General features: G+C 39.3%; 2 protein-coding genes across 2 annotated transcripts in view; both read right to left on the bottom strand.

Moving 5' to 3' along the window:
- mrpl11 (mitochondrial ribosomal protein L11) overlaps positions 1-7,102 on the bottom strand; it is a 39,337-nt gene extending 32,235 nt beyond the window's left edge. The window contains exon 1 of the mRNA XM_020593183.1: positions 6,990-7,102. The gene's annotated coding sequence lies outside the window, so the exon portion shown is untranslated. The remainder of the gene's footprint in view (positions 1-6,989) is intronic.
- A 3,200-nt stretch (positions 7,103-10,302) lies between these two features.
- Positions 10,303-21,922, bottom strand: LOC109957743 (uncharacterized). Its single transcript, XM_020595879.1, has 16 exons — positions 21,529-21,922; positions 21,165-21,261; positions 19,847-20,060; positions 18,864-19,006; positions 17,811-17,979; positions 17,614-17,669; positions 16,263-16,453; positions 16,056-16,166; positions 15,797-15,922; positions 14,330-14,428; positions 14,081-14,239; positions 13,139-13,778; positions 11,389-11,452; positions 11,102-11,295; positions 10,928-11,016; positions 10,303-10,814 (listed from the first exon to the last, which is right to left on the bottom strand). Exons 1-16 carry the CDS (start codon positions 21,721-21,723, stop codon positions 10,716-10,718), a joined length of 2,646 nt encoding a protein of 881 aa, XP_020451535.1. The 5' UTR covers positions 21,724-21,922; the 3' UTR covers positions 10,303-10,715.

Below are 21,922 nucleotides of genomic sequence, written 5' to 3'. Positions count from 1 at the left end.
ACATACAATCAAATTATGCTGCACTCATAACATATGGTGTCTGTCACAACCATAACTTTTCAACTTGCTACCATTTCTCATGTGTTTACACCTAAGCTGATAACTCCCAGCCCTGATTTTGATCATTTTAGCTGATACCGTATAATAAATCTATTTGAACAAGCTCCTAGGTTGGGCTTGAAATATGTGATCCATTACTTGATATGCATTTCCTGTCCTGGGGGTCCAATCTGACTCTGATAAGAATGCAAGTATTCTTATTCCAGTCTCATCACTCAAGTCTTAGCAGTAAAACCCATTCTGTTTCCATTTCTTTAAACAGATAAAACCTGTCAGAATCCATTTCCAAACAGAAACCATGATTAGTATTCTGTGACATTACAATAAAGGGGGCTGCATTCATTCTTATCTCCTGATGACACTTACTGGTTTTATTCAACTCTTAGTTTGGCAGTTCATCAAATGGAAGCACTCACTTCTACATTTGATATAAGGCTTATATTTTTCGAGATTAGACATGGCGTGATTTCTAAGATGGCCTCTGTCACCAATGCATAACATTGCTAACAAACACATTTAAGATAAACAGGAAGAAAGGCCCTGAAGCCAAGCTGAAGTCCCTGGACACTAATAGAAAAACAGCACAATCACATTAAAATTATAACAGCAATTTCACGTCTCTGCACTTCTCTGTGAACAAGACTGAATACCATTAGGGACATGATAAATGACCGGCGTCCTTGAATACATAAAATTACCAAATATCTTTTAGCAGCACAGTAAACAACACAGGAAGAATGTTGCCTGGCAGCAGAGAACTCTGGGATGCTGTACTTGTTTTAAACAGCAATGCATTATTCTCTAGGAGCTACAAATGAACTGTAATCAATGAGCCTAATGCAGTGACCAAACAGAACAAATGCACTGGGCTGTGATTATTCACTGAGCCACGTGAGACGCTGCGGATGAGATGAAGAGATAACGTCAGCCATAAAGTTATACAGAGCCAGTCATATGGCAATGCTGTTCAAGTGCATTAGTATTCATCCCATCATCACTGCCCCTGGAGCTATTGATCGCTGAATGCCAAGTGCTAAAGGCCAGTCAAAGAAAACGAAGAACTCAAGAAGAGTCTGAATGATCCCACAAAACTGGAAAAGGGAGCTTGAATGACCTGGTTTAACCCAGATCTGAGCTTGCAGGTTATTACCTCTGAGTTAACCTGTGCATTTCACAAATAACACATCATTTCCACACTCAGAAATAAACAATTTTAACATCACATATTCTGATGTAACAAGGTCTCATTAGGTTCAAACTACAAAATAAGCAAAAAGCAGTTGAGTACCACTTCAACTTCTCACTGTGGAGCTACATTAGAAAAATATATTCTGAAGAAGGTACAACCACTTCGAATACATTTAATTGATGTTCTCACTGTGTAGAGAAACATCAATCTGTGATAGAATAACAATCAAAACGTTTGGTAATCCACATCATTAGACAATACCTTATTTCAGTCTTTACATAGAGAACACTCAACTGGCCTCTATACGTCATTGTTGGTGTTTAAAAACAGCCAAGCTTGTATTTTACTTATGAAGCCGTGTTTTTAACATTCTGAAAATGATCTGTTTGTTGTTTGAAAAGTGTAAAACTGTGTACCCAACAGGACATTTTACAGTTCAACTTTCCTAAACAATGTCCGTCTAATGCGTCTTTCTGTACTGCACCTTTTAGTTATTTATCAACATGGGTGGAGCCAAAGGGGTCACCGAGGGAGGCAGCGGGCACCCTCAGAATCTGACCGGCCCACCCTGGTGCCGCCCCTGCCAGAGTCAAAATGTGGTGCTTACTAGTTATTACAAGTATTTTAAATGTGCCACCCCTCTCCTGAGTCTGTGCCCCATCCTTGTCACCTCATCTAAAATTTTCTAAATATACCCATGTTTATCAGCCAACAGCAATACTGATATGTGTGGTAAGACAACCTGAGCTGCTACAGGTTGGGAATGTGGAGGTCTAAACACTAGGGAAGGCCAGCTTCTGCCCGTAAGGTAAAATAATGTAAGACAGGAAACAGCAGTGCTTCGTGGTTGGCTTGGGCTTTTTATTTTCAGTTAAGGAGCATCTAAATGCTACAGCATACAATGATACTTCTGTCTGTTTTGGGAGTTCTCTTTCCTCTTTCAACAAATGCCTCCGAGTCCTGGGGTCAAACCCATCAATCACCTTTAATAAGACCTCAAATGCCAGCGATGAGCCAGGCCTTATTATCCAACATTGATTACCGACCTCACTATTGCTCTTGTAGTTGAATAGAAGAAAAACTCTACAGCCAGGATCAGGTAAAAATGTTTCTCAAAACCTTCCCAGCACAGTGGAGGCTGTGGCATATTAATGGTTTCAGAATGAGATGCTCAACATTTACATATGGGTCTAATGTTTCAGATCAGTTCACTTGTCTTCCTGTTGTTAAGCAGCCACTGTGAAAAAATACACACAAACACTGCAGCTCGAGTTCAACCAAGACCTTATGGTCATTTCCAGCCCCAACACCCTGAATGTATTACCTCTGCCTGCGATCAAATCCCAGGGAGGACGTTTGCTTTACCAACTCTGCTGAATTACATTTCCCTCTCCACAATGTTTGAATGGCAAGACAATAGGTCAGAAACTGCCTGTACATGTAATAAATCTTAGAGGAAACAAATAGCAACCAGAAAAATAGTGCTTGAAAAACATAAAAAAGGGAAACCAACGCTCAGTTCAGGTCATCTTCTGATTTATTTTACAAGCAGGCAGTGTGAATTATATGTCGTGCCTACACTGCTGTCAGTTTTTTTTCTACTATCTGAGCACATCTACAACTACAGATTGTTGTGTCAAGAAACAAGCTAAAGTTACATTAGGGGCTCAACTGTAACTTTTATATTCCAATTCACAACAGGACGTGTTAAGTTTTAAGTGTGGCAGCATGATTTATACGGACTGGATGCACATCAAGGAGCAAAGATATTTTCACAGCTCATCAGACTTCTTTATGTTGGGGTTGACAGCCACACCGCACATACAAGCTATGCATGGAGATGGAGAGCAGCAATGCAGTCACTGATTTATGGTTACACACACACACACACACAGGAGAAGCATCAAGCCGACTTGAGGAGATGTGGGTACACAAGACTCTGACATTATAAAATTCAACCTTCAACAAAACTACAAGTCAGAAACTTCAATTCACATGTGACATTAGCTAAAATGTGATAGTAAACCCTCTGAACTCTGGAATGATCTGCCCCCTGGGTCTGAGCTCCTGCTGCAGCTGGGCCTCATGCTCACAGTATTAAGGTGATTATGACTAATAAACAACAGTGTAGATGGATGGTCAGTGAACTGAGATGGACACCAGAATTAACAGAGGTCAAACCTGAATCATTCCAGGTACAAGGAAATATACATCATCCACCATAATATCTTGTTGTCTTAACAATGTGTGAGCTGACACCATCGAGTATATCACTTCACAAAAACCAATCAAAAACAAGCTTTGAGAATCAACACATTCACTGTGTCATGTAGCCTAGTACATGTTCACGCACGACAAGTTAAGCTAGCATAGTACCTAAAAATGCATTAGTGAAGTTAAAAATGAGCAAACAAACAGCACCAGAAGACAAAATACACCACCAGTCTCACAGTCTACACGGTTAGATTTAAGTGTTAGACGTAGGTCGTCATCAGTTGCATTTTGGCTTTGAAAAGATGGCAATGTGCAGACTGCACTCATGGTTAAACGACAGCACAAAAACAATTGTGTTGACCTCACCAACTTCTAGAAACAAAATAATCTCAGGTGACCCAAAAAAACCACACACACACACACCAGATGTCAATATGTACTCATTGTTTTCCAAAAGTAAACCAACATTCAGAAACCAGGCAGGAAAATAAAAGTATACCATATAGACTAATTCAATAAAATGTAGAACCATCCTTGGCAACAATAACTTGGAAGTAAACATTTTCTCTAGGAGTTGATCAATCTCTCACATTGTTTTGGAGAAACTTTGATCCACTCTTCTTTACAATATTGTTTCAGTTCATTGATATTTCGAGGGCACTGGTTCATGCACAGCATCTCAGTGGGGTTGAGCTGGACTTGGACATTCCAGCACCTTGATTCTTTTCTTCTTTAGCCAATCAGATGTTGATTTGCTGATGTTCTTAGGATCGCTGTCCTGTTACATGACCCAGTTGGACAGATGGTCTCACATTTGTCTCAAGAATATTCAGGTTTAAAGCGGAGTTCATCGTCGTCTCTTTAATGAATGGATGTTTCCCAGGTTCTGTGGCAGCAAAACAAGCCCAAATCATCCTCCCTCCACCGCCTTGTTTGACAGTTAGTATGAGGTGTTTATGGTGATATGCTGTGTTTGGTTTTCACCAAACATGAAGCTGTGCATGATGACCAAACGGCTCCACTTTGGTCTCACCAGTACAAAGGATGTTGTTCCAGAACTGCTGTGGTTTATTCAGATTCAGTTTTGCAAACTCAAGTTGTGCAGCCATATTCTTTTTTGAGAGAAGGAGCTTTTTCCTAGACACCTTTTTGTAAAAGTCATACTTGTTTGGTCTTTTTTCTGCTTGTGCTGTCAGGAACATTTAATGTGCGTACAGAGTCCTGGAGGTCACATGATGTAGCTTTTGGGTTTTTCTTCTGGCCATTAAATGATCCGACTTGGACTGAATTTGCTGAGACACCCGCTCCTGGGAAGATTGGCAGGTGTCTTGTAGGCTGTCTGTTTGTGAACAGTCATTCTCACTGTAGACCAGTGAATCTCAAATTGTTTGGAGAAGGCTTTATAACCCTTCCCCATCTGATGAGCAACAACAGTTACTTCTGAGGTCATGGCTCATGTTCTTTTTTTCTTGGTATGAGACATACACACCCACCCCCACACCCACACCCACCCACACCCACACACGTCAGTGCTCCAGAATACCAAACAGCCTCAATGTTCTGCCTTTATAGAGGTAGTCACACTTCTTAATGATCTATACACCCTGTGCATTTGATTATTAACACCTGGCTGCTGATTACGCTCTCCTAATAATTGTGAGAGTAGGAAGGGTGCACTTTTATTTTCCCACCTGGTTTCTGAACGTTGATTTACTTTTGGGAAACTTAACCACATACTGAAATCTGCTGTGGGGTTGTTTTTTTTTTTGGCCACCTGAGGTTATTTGTTTTTGTTTACAGAAGTTGGTGAGGTCCACACAATTGTTTTCCAATAAACACAGCATGTGTACAGATTAATATAATCAGCAGTTGCAGGCCTACACAGGTGGAACTAATTTATTGCTGTGCTATATTGCAATAATTAAATTAAACAAAGCCATTGTTGGTTTTGTAATTAAGAATACCAAAAGTTCACAGCTGTCTCTCAAATGTGATTATTTGCTGATGTTCTATTCTTAGCTGCCTGCGTGCATGTTGGAGGCATGTAATGTTAATTTTTACCTGTGTTCATTGAATAAATCAGCACTGTTTTGAAGTTATAGTACTTGGACTGCTTTGTCTCTCAGGGTTAGCATGGTTAAAAGTACCAGGTCCAACAGGGGTTAGCCCAAAATTTATAAATGTACTGTAGTAGGATCTGTGTTTCCGGGGCTTTTTTTTCCAGCAGCCAGTGTGTGTGTCTCTGGAGGAAGGAGCAACCCGGGTTGTGTTTGTAATTTTGCTTATGGTTTGAAATAAATCAGCACTAAAATGAAGAAAGATGGACTCCTTCATTATTCAGATCTGTCCAATAAAAGAAATGGGGTATTATATGATATACAGGTCCTCAATGGAGGGCAGGCTCACACCAATGACCTTGTCTGCAGTACTCACTGTCCGCTGAACTCTGTATTTGTCCTGCTTGGTTGCTGAGCAAAACCAGACAGTGATGGAGCTGCAGAGAACAGACTCGATGATTCCTCTGTAGAACTGTATCAGCAGTTCCTGGGGCAGGTTGAAGGTCCTGAGCTGGCGCAGGAAGTACATCCTCTGCTGTGCCTTCTTGGTGATGGTCCTGAAGTTGGACGTCCACTTCAGGTCCTGGGAGATAGTGGAGCCCAGGAAGTTGAAGGACTTTACTGCTGATACAGTGCTGCCAAGTATGGTGGGAGGTGGGGGGTTCTTACTGAAGTCCACTGTCATCTCCACTTTTTTGAGCATGTTCAGCTCCAGGTTGTTGCGGCTAAACCACAGGACCAGCTGCTCAACCTCCCGTCTGTAGGCTGACTCGTCATCATCTCGGATGAGACCCATGACCGTTGTATCATAAACTAAATATACTTGTGTTTTGGACAAGTCACCTGAATAAGTCTGCATGGGAATTGCTTACTATTTTTAGATGGACCAAACAATTACTCAATAAAGTAAATGAAGTAATTAGTTTTAACCCACAGCCTCACAACTGCCCCCATTTAGATTCTGTTTTGGACAAATTCAGATTTATTTAATGCACAACAGACATTAAGTTTTTATAGCAGAACTTTTTACATTTCAAACATACACATATGTTGTGCTTCATTACATTTTCCAGCACCGTGTCCCTGCACTGAAGAGAGTTCTAAGTATTAGTGGGAGCTTTGACTTTGCTTCCGGTCTCAGTCTGACCTCCATGAATGCAGATCTCAGACATGTTTCAGTCTCTTTCCTTGTGAAATTCATCAAAACATCCAGTGAAACAAATTACAAAAGCAATATAATGTGTGAACAACATCATTTATATTTAAAACACCAACCAAACACAGAGGCGTCCTTAAAAATAAACGTGGCGCACAGTAACCATAGTCACACTGAACAGCAAGGCATCGCAGTCACATTATCTGCGCACACGCACTGACCATCCACACAAATAGCATTAAACCTTTATAACAGGTCGAACGAGACCGTGTTACACCCTAAAGAAACGACATTAACCTCAGTAGCATCATACCTCTCACTCGTCCCGCAGCTTCACGCTGTTAGCAGAAACCTTCAGGGCGCAGACATGTTGGATCAGTGAAAGCTGCGCAGTTTGTTACTGTCATCTACGACACTGCCACCTGCTGGACTGGAGGAGCAGCTGCAACATGTGGGCTCCCTAAGGGCACTTGAGCAGTAGGTGGGTGTTGACGCAGCAACATTTACCACTTGGTTTAATCTTTAATTTAACCTTGCAAACTTTTGATTTCTTTTTAATTGTACTACAGCAGTAAATATCATAGCATAACACACATCACATGTTGACAAGAGCCAGTATGACTGCTCTAGTAGGCTACTGCACTTAAAATTTTGAGATTTGTATTTTAATTTCATGCAATTTTATCCTTTTGTTCCACCACATTTCACAGGCAAACATTGTACCTTTCACTGTCCCTCATTTATTTGATAACTTTGCAGATTAATAATACAAAATGTAATTATCAGATAAATTGTGATGTATTATTTTATGTACATGTAAAAGCCTACGTTAAGACTGTGGGGCTCGGCTGCCTACCAGCTTAGGAAGTAATTTAAATTACCCACAACTTTGTCTGCTGCAAAATGTAATAAATAGGCTATATTAATGTAATGCAACAATAAATAAAATTCAATTATATTTTATAGTGTATCATTCTGAAATGAACCATCCTGCATAAAAAGTATTTTGATGAGTGTTTGGATGCAACGTTAGTACTTTGATTTTAATAAATAATTTTGAATGCACGACTTCCACTTGTAACAGAATATTTCTGCACTGCTGTATTTTTACTTTTACTTAAGTAAAAGATCTGAGCGTTTCTGATGGACAATAGAAATTATTCTAACCACAAAGGCCCATTCAGTAGCTGTGCTGAAATTTCCAGTGTTATTATACCATCCTTTTTTATGATTGAATGTCCATCCATCCATCTTCATCCACTTCATCTGGGACCGGGCCATGGGGACAGTAGATGAATGAATGTATAATGATTTTTACAATTAATTTTGGTTTTATTGTAAATCTCTGAAACATATTAATTTAAAACCTGGAAAGTTGTGGAAACTACAAAACTGTATAAATTAACACACTCTCATTGTAATAACTTATCATTTAAACTGAAGTGGTAATTTATTATTTAATAGGTCTATATTGTTTTTCTACTCTTTACATGGTTGATGTTTTAAAATTATTTTCATAAATTTTTACAGTTTTTTGTTTATGTTTTTTTTAATTACTCAGCCACAGGGAATGGCTTCATCACACCATCTTTATCAGCAGATGGTGTTGCCCGGCTGTCAAGGAAATGTATGTGCAGATGGAAATGTGAACATTTATCTCTCCCCCTTTTCCTGTTTCCATTTTCCATTCCTCTGAACACTATCATGTATGCATTTCTCATTTTCCATCAGCTAGTTCCAACTCTTCATGACTGTCATAGGCTATTCAATCCCAAGACGTCATGTTTTTCATGAATGAACTATATCATAAAATGTCAATATTCTAGATGGCTTGTGCATCATTTTTACAGACATTTCCCCCAAATTCAGCCTCACCTATCTGATGTCTTTGCAAATTGTGGGTTCTCTATTACATGATTTAAATGGACTGTAGTTTTGGGATTGACAAAACAATCCCATCACAACAGTTGGCTTCAACATTCTGTTGCTATAGCAACCACTGGTTGAGTTCCATAACAGTTTAACTGGCACCATTACATCCACCACCTTTGTCTGCCTTTGTGCATCTTTAATCTACTCTCCGAATGCCCTTGTCGCTTTATATGAAGTTACCCTTTTTATTCTAGTTTTTTTGATTAGTTAATATAGTTTTTATATGATCGGTTTACTGGCAACTATGTTACTCTCAGAGGCTAATGTGTTGCTACTACAACATTCTGTTAGTTATTTGTTAATCAAGCTAATTGATATGTACTGTAATTTTTAAAAACTCTTCTACAGTCTTCTGTGCAGCGTGTGTATTTTAATTAACAAGGCCTGTGTGGTGCTCCCTATGGGGGCTGAATGTTTATTTTTCACAGCTGATGAGTTGTTTCTTCATGGTTCAAGGGGGTCACATGAGAGTTTGTCTATACTTTTTTGATTCCAGTTTTCTTCTCGACATTTTTACAATATCTTTGGTCTAATTATAGCTTTTCATAAGCTATTCAGTCCTTTTCGGATTTGTAATAATCAGAATCAACATTATTGGCCAGGTGTGTTGGGACATACAAGGCATTTGACTCTGGCACAGCAGCCCTCAGTGTGTAAGGCAACACATACATATATATATATATATACACATACATACAAACAATAATAATAGTTATTGTTGTAGTCAACCTTCACAATTTTATAGTCATGGCCAATTCTCATGAACACAATAGGATGAACGGATTATATTTTGGTGGTCAAAGATCATAATGACCTCATGTCCGTCCCATATCTGTGAGTTTGACTGGTTGGCAGAGGCATACAACTTCAAAGCAGTAATTCTTGTTTCACTTGTTCACAATAAATGCCTCAACTGCCAAGTGCTGCTTTTGACCTTTGTATTTAGCAGTAAAAGGTCCTTTTAGGAGCTTATTGTCAGGGATCTGATGACAAGTGGCAGACTCCACCTTTTGATAAGGCTGCAAGCTAAATATTCACCTGCACATTAACATTTTCTTTATAAGTTTGTCATTTTGAATTCTTGTTAACAAGTCATGACCTCAGACTGATAAAGATGCACCAGCTTCCCTTTGGAAATGTGTTACATTGTGTGATGTTGTTACCTGGTTCCAGGAGCTTAAGTGAATAATTAATTCATGTTGTTGCGCTGACAGACAATCTCCCTCCTGTGACCTGGACCAGAATAATCCTGTAATTAATTCTGTTACACTTCCATAATGAAACAGCATGAACATTAGACAGTATTTCCATTAAGGGTAATAGAAACATGATCAGAGTTGACTAAACTATTTTTAGCTGACCACTAAAGCATTTATGTTTCTCAGATTTTAATCTAAATCAGCATTAGAAATCTTCAAATCTGCAGAATGTTCATATTCGTCTGCAAATGTAGTTGACTGTAGCTTATGACAACAGGAAAAATATGAAGATGACTGCATATGTTACCAAGACATTTTAATAAATTACTTTATTACATCTCTGACTTTACTTTCAGGATTTCCCCATGTCTGAAACATCTTTTACTCAAATGCGTGAGAGAAAATAACAAAGCCAAACATATAAAAAACAACAAAAAAGTTTATTAAAAATATTTTATTTGGAATAAATTCAAGTTCTTAAATTTCCTTTCATACTGGTACTGTCAATGTTTTGACAGATGTATGCGATATGTAATAAAACTCTAATCAGTAGTATTCCAACAGTCTCACCAAACAAAAGTGCTCCAAGTGACAAAAAAAAAAAGAAAAAAGATTTACATTAAAATGTGAGGGGCGAAATTTAAACTGTAAATGTGAAAAATAGTTTAATTTCTCCTCAGTATAACAATATAGGTACATTATGCAAAGCTGGCTCCCAAACGTTTCTCATTTTATCAAAAACAGAATAAAGAGATTAAAAATTAAACCCAATTGAAAAATTCACAGTTTACTTGAGATGTTTGAAACCGATACAGAAATTGTCTTGTACATCAAGATGTTTAATAAATAATTTGATATTCTAAGATGTCAAAAAAGTGCCACTAAAAACACAGTTAAGGTTTCATAGTTCAGTGGACGGACTTGGCCGCTCTCTGGAGGGCAGCAGCGCTCACATTTAGGGAATGCTCATTGGGAAAAAACTCCCTCAATAGGAATGACAGGAACATCTGTCCAAAAACAGATGATAAATTAGACTTGTCATAGGATGTAGGTTACATGTAATATACATGGGATAATGACAAAAAGACAATTTAATTCCATAAAATATTAAGAAACTCACATAAACCAGCATTTTGTTTTCTTCACTGTTCTGGAACAGATTAAAAACAAACTCCAGGTCTGACTTCTTCAGGATCAGATAGCTTGAACCTACAGAGCAAACATGAAACATGCTAGATTGATCAAACATCAATGAGCATGTGACCCTGCTGGAGGGCAGAAATGTGTCACCTACATCTGGCATTGATAAGATGATGTGCTCGCTCTCTGGTCTCATTCTTCTCCTCTTTGGTGCGAGGAGGAGGAGGAGGAGGTGCTGCTGCTGCTGGTGGTTCGAACTCTGGCCACACTTTGTCTCGCAAAGTGTCAATGTACCCAGCCATCTGCACTACTGTAGGGTTCATCTTGTTTAGGAACGAGTTCACTTTTCTGGAGAGGAACAGCGCTCATAATTACAACACGTTCATAGAACAGGGTGCGACAAATATATAAACTGTGGAAGGGCGTTAGCGGCAAACTTACTTTTTCAAGATGGGCATAACAGGTTTCAAAATGGCATCAAATATGTTTAAGAGGATGGAGTTTCCTGTAAAGACAAAGTGTATTAGTGTCATGGCTGATGCATTTTTCCATGTTAAAATTTTTTTTTTATAACAAACTATCAATTTTGACACTAGTTATAGATAACATTTTAGTAAAAGGCCATCTAAGTACACATCCACACAGCAAGACCCAGCTGTACAACATGGTCTCCATGTACTTCTTCAGCTCAGTATGTTCATTTAACACCTACCAGATTCATTTGTCTGCTGTTTGATGCACATTACAAAGATTAAAGACAGTGATCGAGATTCAAAAGTGCAAACTAAAACCAAAAGCTAAAGAAAAGAAAAAAAAAAAAAAGCAGTTGAGTTTGAGCCTTACAGCCTTTCCTTAACCAAATTAAAGGTCGAAAAGAGTGTTCTGCTGCATGATACACAGACTGCAAAGCCCTTAGAGGCAAATGTGATTTGCAATTTTGACCTACACTGTGTGTGTGGACAGACACACACACACAGTATATACGTGATCTCTGTTTGCAACTGAAAGCTCCTGTCACTACCTTCTTTGCCATAGCTCACCAGCTTTAGCTACAATATAAAAACAGAGCAGTATCACATCTGTCTGCAACTGCATCACCTTGTGGGAGACTCTTCATTCACGAATCGAGTGCAGGAACAGAGTGCGCTCAAGTAGGAAATTAGGTTGACAGGCACGCAGGCCATTCAATGGTTTTGCTCGGACCAAGTAAAATTACCGATCAGGCTTTTCTCAGTCCTGCTGCTACCAGTACAGGTTACAGATTTTTTTTTTTTTTTTTTTTTCTTTGTGTTGTCAGTGCATGCAATTTAATCATGGCCATTGGGATGAAAAGAGAATTTCAAGAAACATAACAAAAAATGCTTCTGAAAAGAATCACCAATGCTACCTTTAACTCTGTAATTTTGTCAGTATGAGAGAACCTTTCAAATTACACGGTGTCGTTTAATTCTCCATCAGGATCAAAAACACTGAATATTGCAATTTAACCTGACTGCCAATGACTTTCTAAAGCATACAGCAGCTGTTCACATTTTTAAATGCATTTCCCTACTTTTCAGCAAGAGTACAATGAACTTTCATAGGTTTCAGGTTTGTTTGAGGTTGATAACTCACTGTGAATGTTTAGTTTTCTTCCTTACTCTTACATGATAATGTAGCCCAAAGACTGTCAATGTTCCTGACCAAGTTTCTTTGACTTACTAAGATATACTGTCACCCACAATTTTAAGTCTACACAGGAAACACGTAAATGTTCCCAAATTGACATCATCCTTCATTGTCTTGTCTTGTCTGTATCTACAGTATCATTGTATTTTCATTTTTGTCAACATGGCTTGTGAATGTAATGCTGTTTGGCTGCCATTTGTAGTGGATTACTCACATGCATGCACCAGGCAAAAGGTTTACAAACACAAGCCATACTTGACCTTCATCATGTGATATTTTACAGATGACTAAATGTTTACTGTATAGGACTAGTTTTCTCGGGCAAGTCTCCTCATGTTAATGGGCTTATCGTGCTGAAAACATCTGGCTGCCTAAACTTCAGGAAAACAAGCCTTAACCGATCAAAGAAAGTGCAGTTACTTCCAGAAAAATGTTGGCAGAGTAAACTGACTATAACCTACAAAAACACAGATGTGATCCTTAAGATCTTAATCCCTCAGACATTTAAAACGACTGAACAAACCAGATATTTCTTTCAGCAGGTCAAGTATGGCTTTGGTTGCCTCCAGCTGCTCCCAGGTGCCTTGGCTCTTCTGACACCGAGAGTCCTCCTCTTTTGGCAAACAGCCCTGCTCCTTCCCTTTAGCCTTGTTTGCGCTGCCTGGCATCTTGAAACATATTTTCTCCTTTTTATTTGGCTTTGCACTGAAATTAAGCCTCGACAGGCCTTCTGAGCTCTCCACCTGTGAGCATCCATTTTGGCTGCAGTGAGGCGTGGAGTCTGAATCAGGCGGGTCTTCATCACTGTTGTTTTTTGTTGAGGCCAGAGACTCTTGCGGCTTGTGTCCAGTCAGCCCTCTGCTCATTTTGGAGTGAGAGATTAAGGGATTATCAGACTCCTCCATTTTGTCTTGGGAACAGATTTCATTACTTGAAGAGTCTGAGTTAACAGCAGACTGTGGCTCCTCTTCTGCTTCTACATCCTCAGGCGGTTCTGAGGGAAGATCACATTGGGAGATAACAATAGTTGGGAGCACAGCACCGGGAACATCACTGCTCTTCTCAGTCGAAGCTCCAGAGATATCTGAAGACTGAGCTGTGGACTCTGGCTGCGACAATGGCATTATGATTTCTTTTGGGGACTCTGTCTGAGGGCTAGAGCTCTGCAAAGGAACACAACACAGTCAGGGCCATGGCTTCTGACCCCGAGGCATAGCGCAGCAGGCACTAGACAAATTCATATGTCAGTTTAGTATGACATTTTAATAATTTCACCATTTATTTTCACTTTCAACCAAGTCTGACTAACCTGGAGGTTTTACTTAAAACATTTCTGCTCATCTGACTGGTTGTGTTTTTGTAACAGTGCTGCCATATGCACAGGTTTCAGCCAATAACCTTCTGGGTACAATCTTATTATTAATGGCAGGGATCCTTTCAAGAAAGCAAATATGTGAAACATTACCTCTTCCTCCTCTTGACCTGGAGTCAGAAAGTAGGCCAAGCCACTGAGAAGGCCCCACACGCCCCCATAATCTTCCTCGTCGTTCAGCAGTTTGTCAAACGGGCAGAGGAACTGAAAAACTGGTTGAGTGTGGCCGATCGCATTATCAGAAATTAGTTCCTTAAAACCAAAAACACAAAATGTTGAATCATAAAGTCTTTTAACTGGTTTTCTAGAAACACAGCTAAGATTATTTTTGGTGCCTTTCACCTGCAGGAAGTGCTCCACTGACGCTCTAGCTTTTTCTTTAACCTCACTGTTGACTTCTGTATCCTCCAGCACCAGGATCATGGGCAAGCTGGTCGAGTCCTAAGAAGTACAGAAACAAAACATTCAGTCAGTACACACCAAACCCAGAATAAGCCCGCCCATAAATATTATATTATAGAAATGAATAACATTGGACTGTATGATGATGGGACATTATTTAATTCCAAGTTGTTTTACATTGTCAGCTTAAAATAAATCACATCTCATGATTCACAATATTCAAGCTATTCAGATTCTTAGCTGTCAACCATGTGACTTACTACATACAGTAGAATAGATGACATTAAATATATTAATTCATGCCATCATGTTGACATTTCTGCATTAACCTCATACGTCATTAGAAGTGGGGGGGGAAGAAAAGAAGAAAACACAGGCAGGAAATGTATGAAATTCATTTTAAAAGAGTAAGCTGCTCTTCCTGTTCATGGGAATTATTGCCTCATTATGCTGCTATCTACTATCTGAGGTCTACAATGACCCTGCCATAACTTCTCAGAGTGGTGTCTCAGAGTACAGTCCAACAATCACAGTGCTTAAACATTATAAAGTTCAGTCTAATGTTAACAAGACCTCAGCAAAATAAGAAAAAAAAAAAAAAAAAAAAAAAAAAAAAAAGAACAAATTGTGATCTTCCAAAGGCCATTAGAACTCTACTCTACTCTACTCAGCACTGGTTCATATCCTTTGTGTATCATGATGGTTTGGTTTGCTAGTTTATCAAGACAACTTTTAGGAGTACACGTACTAAATAGAGGGTGGCATGAGACTCGATACTGGCATTGGTGCATCCCTAGTTTAGTTTGACCAAAATTAAGCAATGCAAAGTCAAAGACAAACATGCCTAATTAAGCACAGCAGTGCTTTTCCACTTTCAGAGAAGGTTTATATAAATACCACAGCTGAGTCTCTAAAATTGGTATGCAGCAAGCCGTGTGCTAGTTAATGTCTGTGCTGCATATTGCACCACATCACAGGGAAAAACATCTGGCTTTCAACTAGGTGTAATTTTATGAGATAAATATTTCAGGACAGGAGTTTTTCTCTAGTCTCCCTCACCATCGCTGGTCCTCTTGAAAGGGAAAGAACAATCAAACCAAGAAAAGAAAAAAACAAAAAAAACAACATCTGCCCTCTTAGATGGGCGGCACATCTAAGTCAAGCACTCAAGTGGATGGTTGATAATAAAATGCCTTTAAATAATAAAGGAGCAATGTTACAAGTATGCAGACCTTACACTCAGTTGTCAGTTTATTAGGTACCCAATCTACTCCAGCCAAATACAACAGTACTGAATTAAATCACACCTAAAGATGTGTAACAAAGATTATTAGCTCAGTTAAGTTAAAAAAAAAAAAAAAAAAAAAAAAAAAACCTTTCCCGGTTTTTTTTTTTTTTTTTTTTTACCTGCCATCGATTGCGAAAATGTACCACATCCATGTAGGTCTTCCTGATGTCCCACTGTAGGTTCTCAGGGCTGTTATTCTCCTCCAGGTGAACGGTGAAGATTAAGTCCTGATCCTCCCAGTCAACCTACGACATAGTTAACTGCTGTTCAAACTGCAGATCACACATTAACAAACCACCCAAGCTTTTTACAGAGTCTCAGCAAACAGATAATGAGCCTCCAGGACATTCCACACTGCCGCTGTTATTTATAACTCACATGAGGGATGCTGACAGCCCAGCGGCCCACACACCACATCTCATATGACAGCTTGAATTCTATCATGTCCTCCTGAACATCTGTCAGGTAGTTCTCCAGATCACTGTCTTCCTAATGGTGTTTGGCCAAAAAGCGACAATCAATCTGTCATGTTTCGTAAACTGTAAAATTCCATTTAATATACTGTGTTATCTGCGGCAGTCTCACTCTGTCAGAGTCCTGCTGACTGTGAATGGAGCCCTCTCTGCTGCTGACGTCGTCCTCGTTGGACATGTCACCCTGGATTGCTGCGATCCTCATCATCTGACCCTGCGCCATCATTTTCATCTTCTTCTTCTTGACCCTCTTTACCTTCATCCTATCCACAAACCTTGACCATCCTTCCTTAAACTTGTGACCTGAAAATTTAAAAAGCCACATTTTAAAAATCAAATAATTTCACAGCTTGTCATTTCATCAACTGTACCATCCTGTTCTTTTCTTCTGCACAGCCTGGAGGTGGCTTTTTGGCTCATTATCCTGCTATAGGATGAAACCCTGAAAAGGTTGTTAGCCATAGTGTGTTTTCCAGCACTGCCTTTGTACAGATAGAACTGTAGGAATTGTTTGCATTCACTTCCAAAGCTTCATTTACTTCCACTGCTGCAGAAAAAATAGAAGTTCACCTGTTACTCGATCCCTGAAAAGGTCAGATTTTTATCAAATACACACATCTTTGTAGTTTTTGTTGACTTCTTGCCTCTAGCAGTTTAATTCTTAGCTTTATACCATTTAATTAAGGCCATTCTCTGGACATCTTGCTGCTTAAATGTCAATTTAAAAAGGAAAAGCAGGGCGTTCTAAAACCTTTGAGACAATAATCAGAAATTCTACCTTGACATTGATCTTGCCCTAATAAACACTTAAATGAAAGTGTAGCAACTGTGGAGAATCACTATGGTAGGAATGTGTGTGAGAAAAACTCTTCACAGGATATAAAACATACTAAAGAAGGCACACACACACACACACACACACTGTAAGTGCACTAGGCATGATTAGTGATCAAACATTCAGAGGACCTAACAATTAATACATCCATGAGTCCTGCATAATTCTTACATATTATGACAAATAATGTTTTCAGAATTTATGATGTGAAGGTTACAAAAACAAAAAAATCTACATATTTATATCAGACAGTTCATTATCTTGGCATGATAATGATGAAAATGATTTGGCACTCGGTGTGTCGTTTGTGTAATTGGCTGTCTGGGCCAACAGATAAAACAAATACGTGTTGAAAGGAAGGCCGGTAAAAAAATTATTTAAAAAAAAGCCGAGAACACATTTGCTATTCATTAAACTGTTGTATAAGATGTTAGGTGTCATCTATTCTCTGAACTCCATAAACTAGCCCATCTCCTTACTCAGGCCTCTATTATCATCACCTGAAATGTTTTCCCAATTCCAAAATAACTAGAACCAGGTTAAAATCACAAATCCTACAGATTGAAGTGTCACAGAGTTCATAAGTGAATAGGCTTTGTGTTACAACACCTCAGTCACCAAAACAGACCTTTCCCTTTCTCCTTGATCCTGGTGCCGGCTGAAGCATCCACTGTCTCCAAGCTCCTAAAAATCCAAAAACCAGCCACCAGACAAAACCAGGTCAGTTCCAATTTCAGACACAGAAGGTGATCGCTACAGTTGCTGCTCTAAGGCTCACTACAACTATGCCAAGTCAGTAGGGTGCAAAAGATGACAGCCACTCACACTTCACTGCCATCGCCTTTTCCCTCCTGTGAAGCCAGAGAGGCTTGTTCCAGGTCTGACCCACACAGCTCCTCCACAGAGCCTTTGGGAGTCACGCAGTCGAGCTGGCTCACCACCAACTGGTTCAGGTTGTCGGGGTCAGACAGCCATGTCACCAACAGGTCCAGCCCTGTGGGAAAACAGCCATCACACTAATCCAACAAACTCTGTTTGTCATGACACAAACACACACCAAAATCAGAAGGCAAAATAACAACATTTGATAATTTACGTGGCTTGTAATGAGTCATGTTTTTATCCTCTTAACACAGCTGCAATGTATGTATAACAGTTTTACATTATCCAAGATACTGTATGCTTTCTAACTGCTTCATACCACAAGTAGCATAAAGGTTGAAAACGGCTACAAAGATTTTTTTTTTTTAAAATCCCCCCACCAGCACCTTCTGCTCCTGTGCAGTCACTTCCTGCAATCAACCTCACAGTGACAACTAGCCTCCAAGAATTTAATTGGGTTAAAAAAATAGTCTATTTAATGGACAGATATGACAATAAATGGTACAAATCTTAATTAATGTCCTCAAGATTAATAACTGTAATTATGAGAAGTCAATACTATTAGGCTAAATGAGAATGATCTGTAATAATTACTGTAGTAGTGAAGCCCTGTAAAACATTTCCAACTGTTTCAAATGGCTGTACACACTCATTGTCATGCATCTCTGAACAAAACACTTGAATTTCTAAACACCAAAATGAAGAGCATCCTGGACGTGCACATACAGTTTTTTTAAGTACAGTTGTAAAAATCACTACTGGAACCGAGCGACATACTGGAACCAAGCCAAAACCTAAAGAAACCCTAAAGAAAACTGTCAGCTTACTGTGGAAGGAGCCTTCCTTTTCTGTAACCCACAACTCATGTCCTAAGCTCTACAATACCACTGACAATAAGGGATTACATACAACTCACACTTGTCAGAGAAGTGGTGGGAGGCTTAGCGCTTATGTAAGACTATATTCCTGCAGAGAGATAATTTAATGCTTTCTTACCCTTTAAAGCAACAATCTCATTTAAGGCACAGCGGGTGACTTCTTGGCCCCCGAGAGATTTAGGGAAAAGGTTGCGTACTAGAGCGTCTGAAAACTCTCGGAGAAGTGCAACTTCATCTGCTCTGGAGCTGAACAAGAGCTGCCTGAGACAGAAAAAAGCACAACAGAAAAAGGTCACAGAGAAGTGCATCCAACCATTAATCAGTACTAAACTGGATCAAAGACGTTCATCACCACACAATGCAGAGAAGCACTCCACCGTAACCTTAAAGGTGATGTTGATCACTATTGATTAGGGATGTAATGATTCCAAAAACCTATAGTACAGCCAAAAAAAAAAAAAAAAAAAAAAAAAAAAGCTCAACCATTTTTTTTTTTGGTATTATCTTCCATTTAACTTGGAGTGTGCTCCTGCTTCCCTTCTTTATTAAAAAAGTAGCCAGCCGTGACCTAATGTGCAAAAAAATTGTCACGAGTTGTCACTGAATGATCGACATGTCTATTGACCACTGGGGCAGCAGTGAGCAAAGTGCTGCTTGGCGCAACAGAACGAGGAGAGGACGCCAAAATACACAAGGGTAAGTCACAAAAAGGTGCTTCACTGGAGGTTTGTCAAGCATCTTGGTCTACTTTTTCAAGACCAAGTTGTTTTTGCAAGGTGTGCCCAAGATTGTCTCGTTTCTAAACGGGGCAAGTATTTCCTTCTCCCGGCAGTATTTTCAAATAATTTGTTGGTTTCCTTTCTTCCCATGTCATTTCTTGAAACAGGAAAACTGAAATGCTGCCAGACAACAGCTCTAAATGTCAGCGATGTTAGTTTCAAATTCTGTGACCTGAACGTAGTAACGAAATAACTATATATAATATCCTGCTAGATACCGTCACAATCCCAGTAAAAGTGTGATAAATACTGAGGTATTGCTATAGTTCAGACACATTACTGAGTGAAGTCCTTTAAAAATGACACAGGTGTACAGTCTCACCTGTCAGGTTGCTTCACATTATGCAAATGCTGGGTCAAAATCCGAATGGAGCCTACAACCACCTGGCAGACATCGAAGTCTTTGGCTCTCTCAATGATACGGTCGATTATGAAGTCAAATTCCCTGCTGAGCACCTGGTACAGAGGCTGGCACTGACATGGCTCAGGAACGCCGTACCAAGGCAGGACCAGCTGAGCGTAGGCAGACTCAAACACTGAGGAGAGCAGTCGCAGAGGAAATTCACATTAACACCAAGCTCACACACAGAGCCAGTACAAATATGCACAACAGCATTTTCCTCTGAAGATGAGAAGTTGATGATGAGGTGAAAACAAGTTTCTCATTGAATACACTGAGCATCTTTTATTTATAGCAACATCGTTTTATTCATCTCTCATGCAGAGACAAGCTGAGGAAAGCAGCTGAGTGCTGATAATCTTAAAACTGTGTCTTGATTTACAGATGTATACTCTTGTGTGTATATATATATATATATATATATGTACATTGAGGTGTTCTATAGTAAGATTTAATTATGAATAAATACTTGTAATGTTTCATGGGCACCTGTGCCATTTTTCATATAGTTTGCACTTCTGGCAGCTTTTTTCTTAAACTGACCTGAACTGTCTGTGCTAAGAAAAGGATGCAATGAGAGGTATGAGCTGTTAATGTGCAATGCAAGAATTTATTTACAGTCTACATAAATGAGTCAGAATTATCATGGTCTCCAGAGACATAAGAGCTTATGCATTTGAATTAGACTGAGATATTTAGCAATGGAAAAAAAAAAAACACAATTTCAAGGCAAAGTTCATTTTACCTTTTTAGTTTCATACATTTTCAGTGGTTTTCAAGATACGAGGTGAACCTTGAGCAATCTGAATGTAGACAGCATGAAATGCATGTCCAAAACAAACCTTTTTCTCAAAGAAATTGAGCTTCAGAGCTGTGATATGAATCTTATAGCCCAACACAAGCCAGTTTAAATGTCACTGTACAAAAAAGGAGCTCAACACAAGTATGACTGATAACACTGTATTAAAACTAGACATCTTATTTACCTGATGGCAATATAAAACCCATCTAGTGAGAAGGTGTACTTCATCTTTTATGTTACCACAAAGCTCTGTCTCTCTTTATGTAACATGAGCCTCAGCTGTGTGGAGTAAAAGGAGAGCTACACTTTGCAGGCAAAACCCCTGAAGTTCAGAGCTTTCACTTCAAACTTTGTGCAAAGTGTTTCTAACCTCCCAAGGTGAATGTGTTTACACCACTTGAAAAACATATTCCTTCTTCTGTGTAAAACTTGCCTCACCTTGCTGTAAAGACCTTTTTACAAGTGGACACCGAGACTGAGGCTGCTCGATGCGTTCTCCATCAGTCAAGTCACTAAATAAATCTTCGGAAGTTCTCTAAAAAGCACAGAAATATGAGTTTAACTACCGGGAACCGGCAAGATCATCAATTAAGCAACGTCAGTTACACACTAGTGTGTCCGTGAGAACAGGTTTTTCAGGCCTGCATAAAAAACAACAACAACAAAAAACCAAAAAAACCCGGAAACAGAGCTGAGTGTATCTTGGCCTGTAAACACGAGAAACAAGTTACACTACTGATTTACACGTTCATTTTAAAGAATTTCAAAGACATTATTACTACATCAATAATCCTAATGATACCTGGACTGGGGTTTCCTTCGTTTCTTCATCGGTTTGAGTGCTGCTCTCTTGTTGGCCTGAACTGTTTCCAAATAACAGCGGAGTTGTAAAACAAAAGAGGAAGAATAAAAAGTACTGGGTCGCTGCGCGGCCGAAGTCTGAAAACCACCACAGCAAGCCGAAGGTTATGGCGATGGAGAAGCGCCATAGATGCATAGTCTTTGGTTTTAGATCAGCCTCTCTTCGCTCGGATCTCTGACTTCGACACGGTTTGTTCTGCACATAGTCTAAGCTGGTTTGTCCAGCCACATCTTCAGCACCAGGAAGAACATGAAAGCGAACTTTATTAAACAGCTTCAAGCAGAGCAGTGATTGGCTGCAGGCGGGTCCCGAGTGTCAGCTGTTGGTAATGACA

The sequence above is a fragment of the Monopterus albus genome, unplaced genomic scaffold (genome assembly GCF_001952655.1).
Source record: "Monopterus albus unplaced genomic scaffold, M_albus_1.0 scaffold2.1, whole genome shotgun sequence".
In the NCBI taxonomy this organism is placed as follows: Eukaryota; Metazoa; Chordata; class Actinopteri; order Synbranchiformes; family Synbranchidae; genus Monopterus; species Monopterus albus.
Note: the sequence above shows the minus strand (reverse complement) of the source record. Positions and strands in the feature narration are given on the sequence as shown.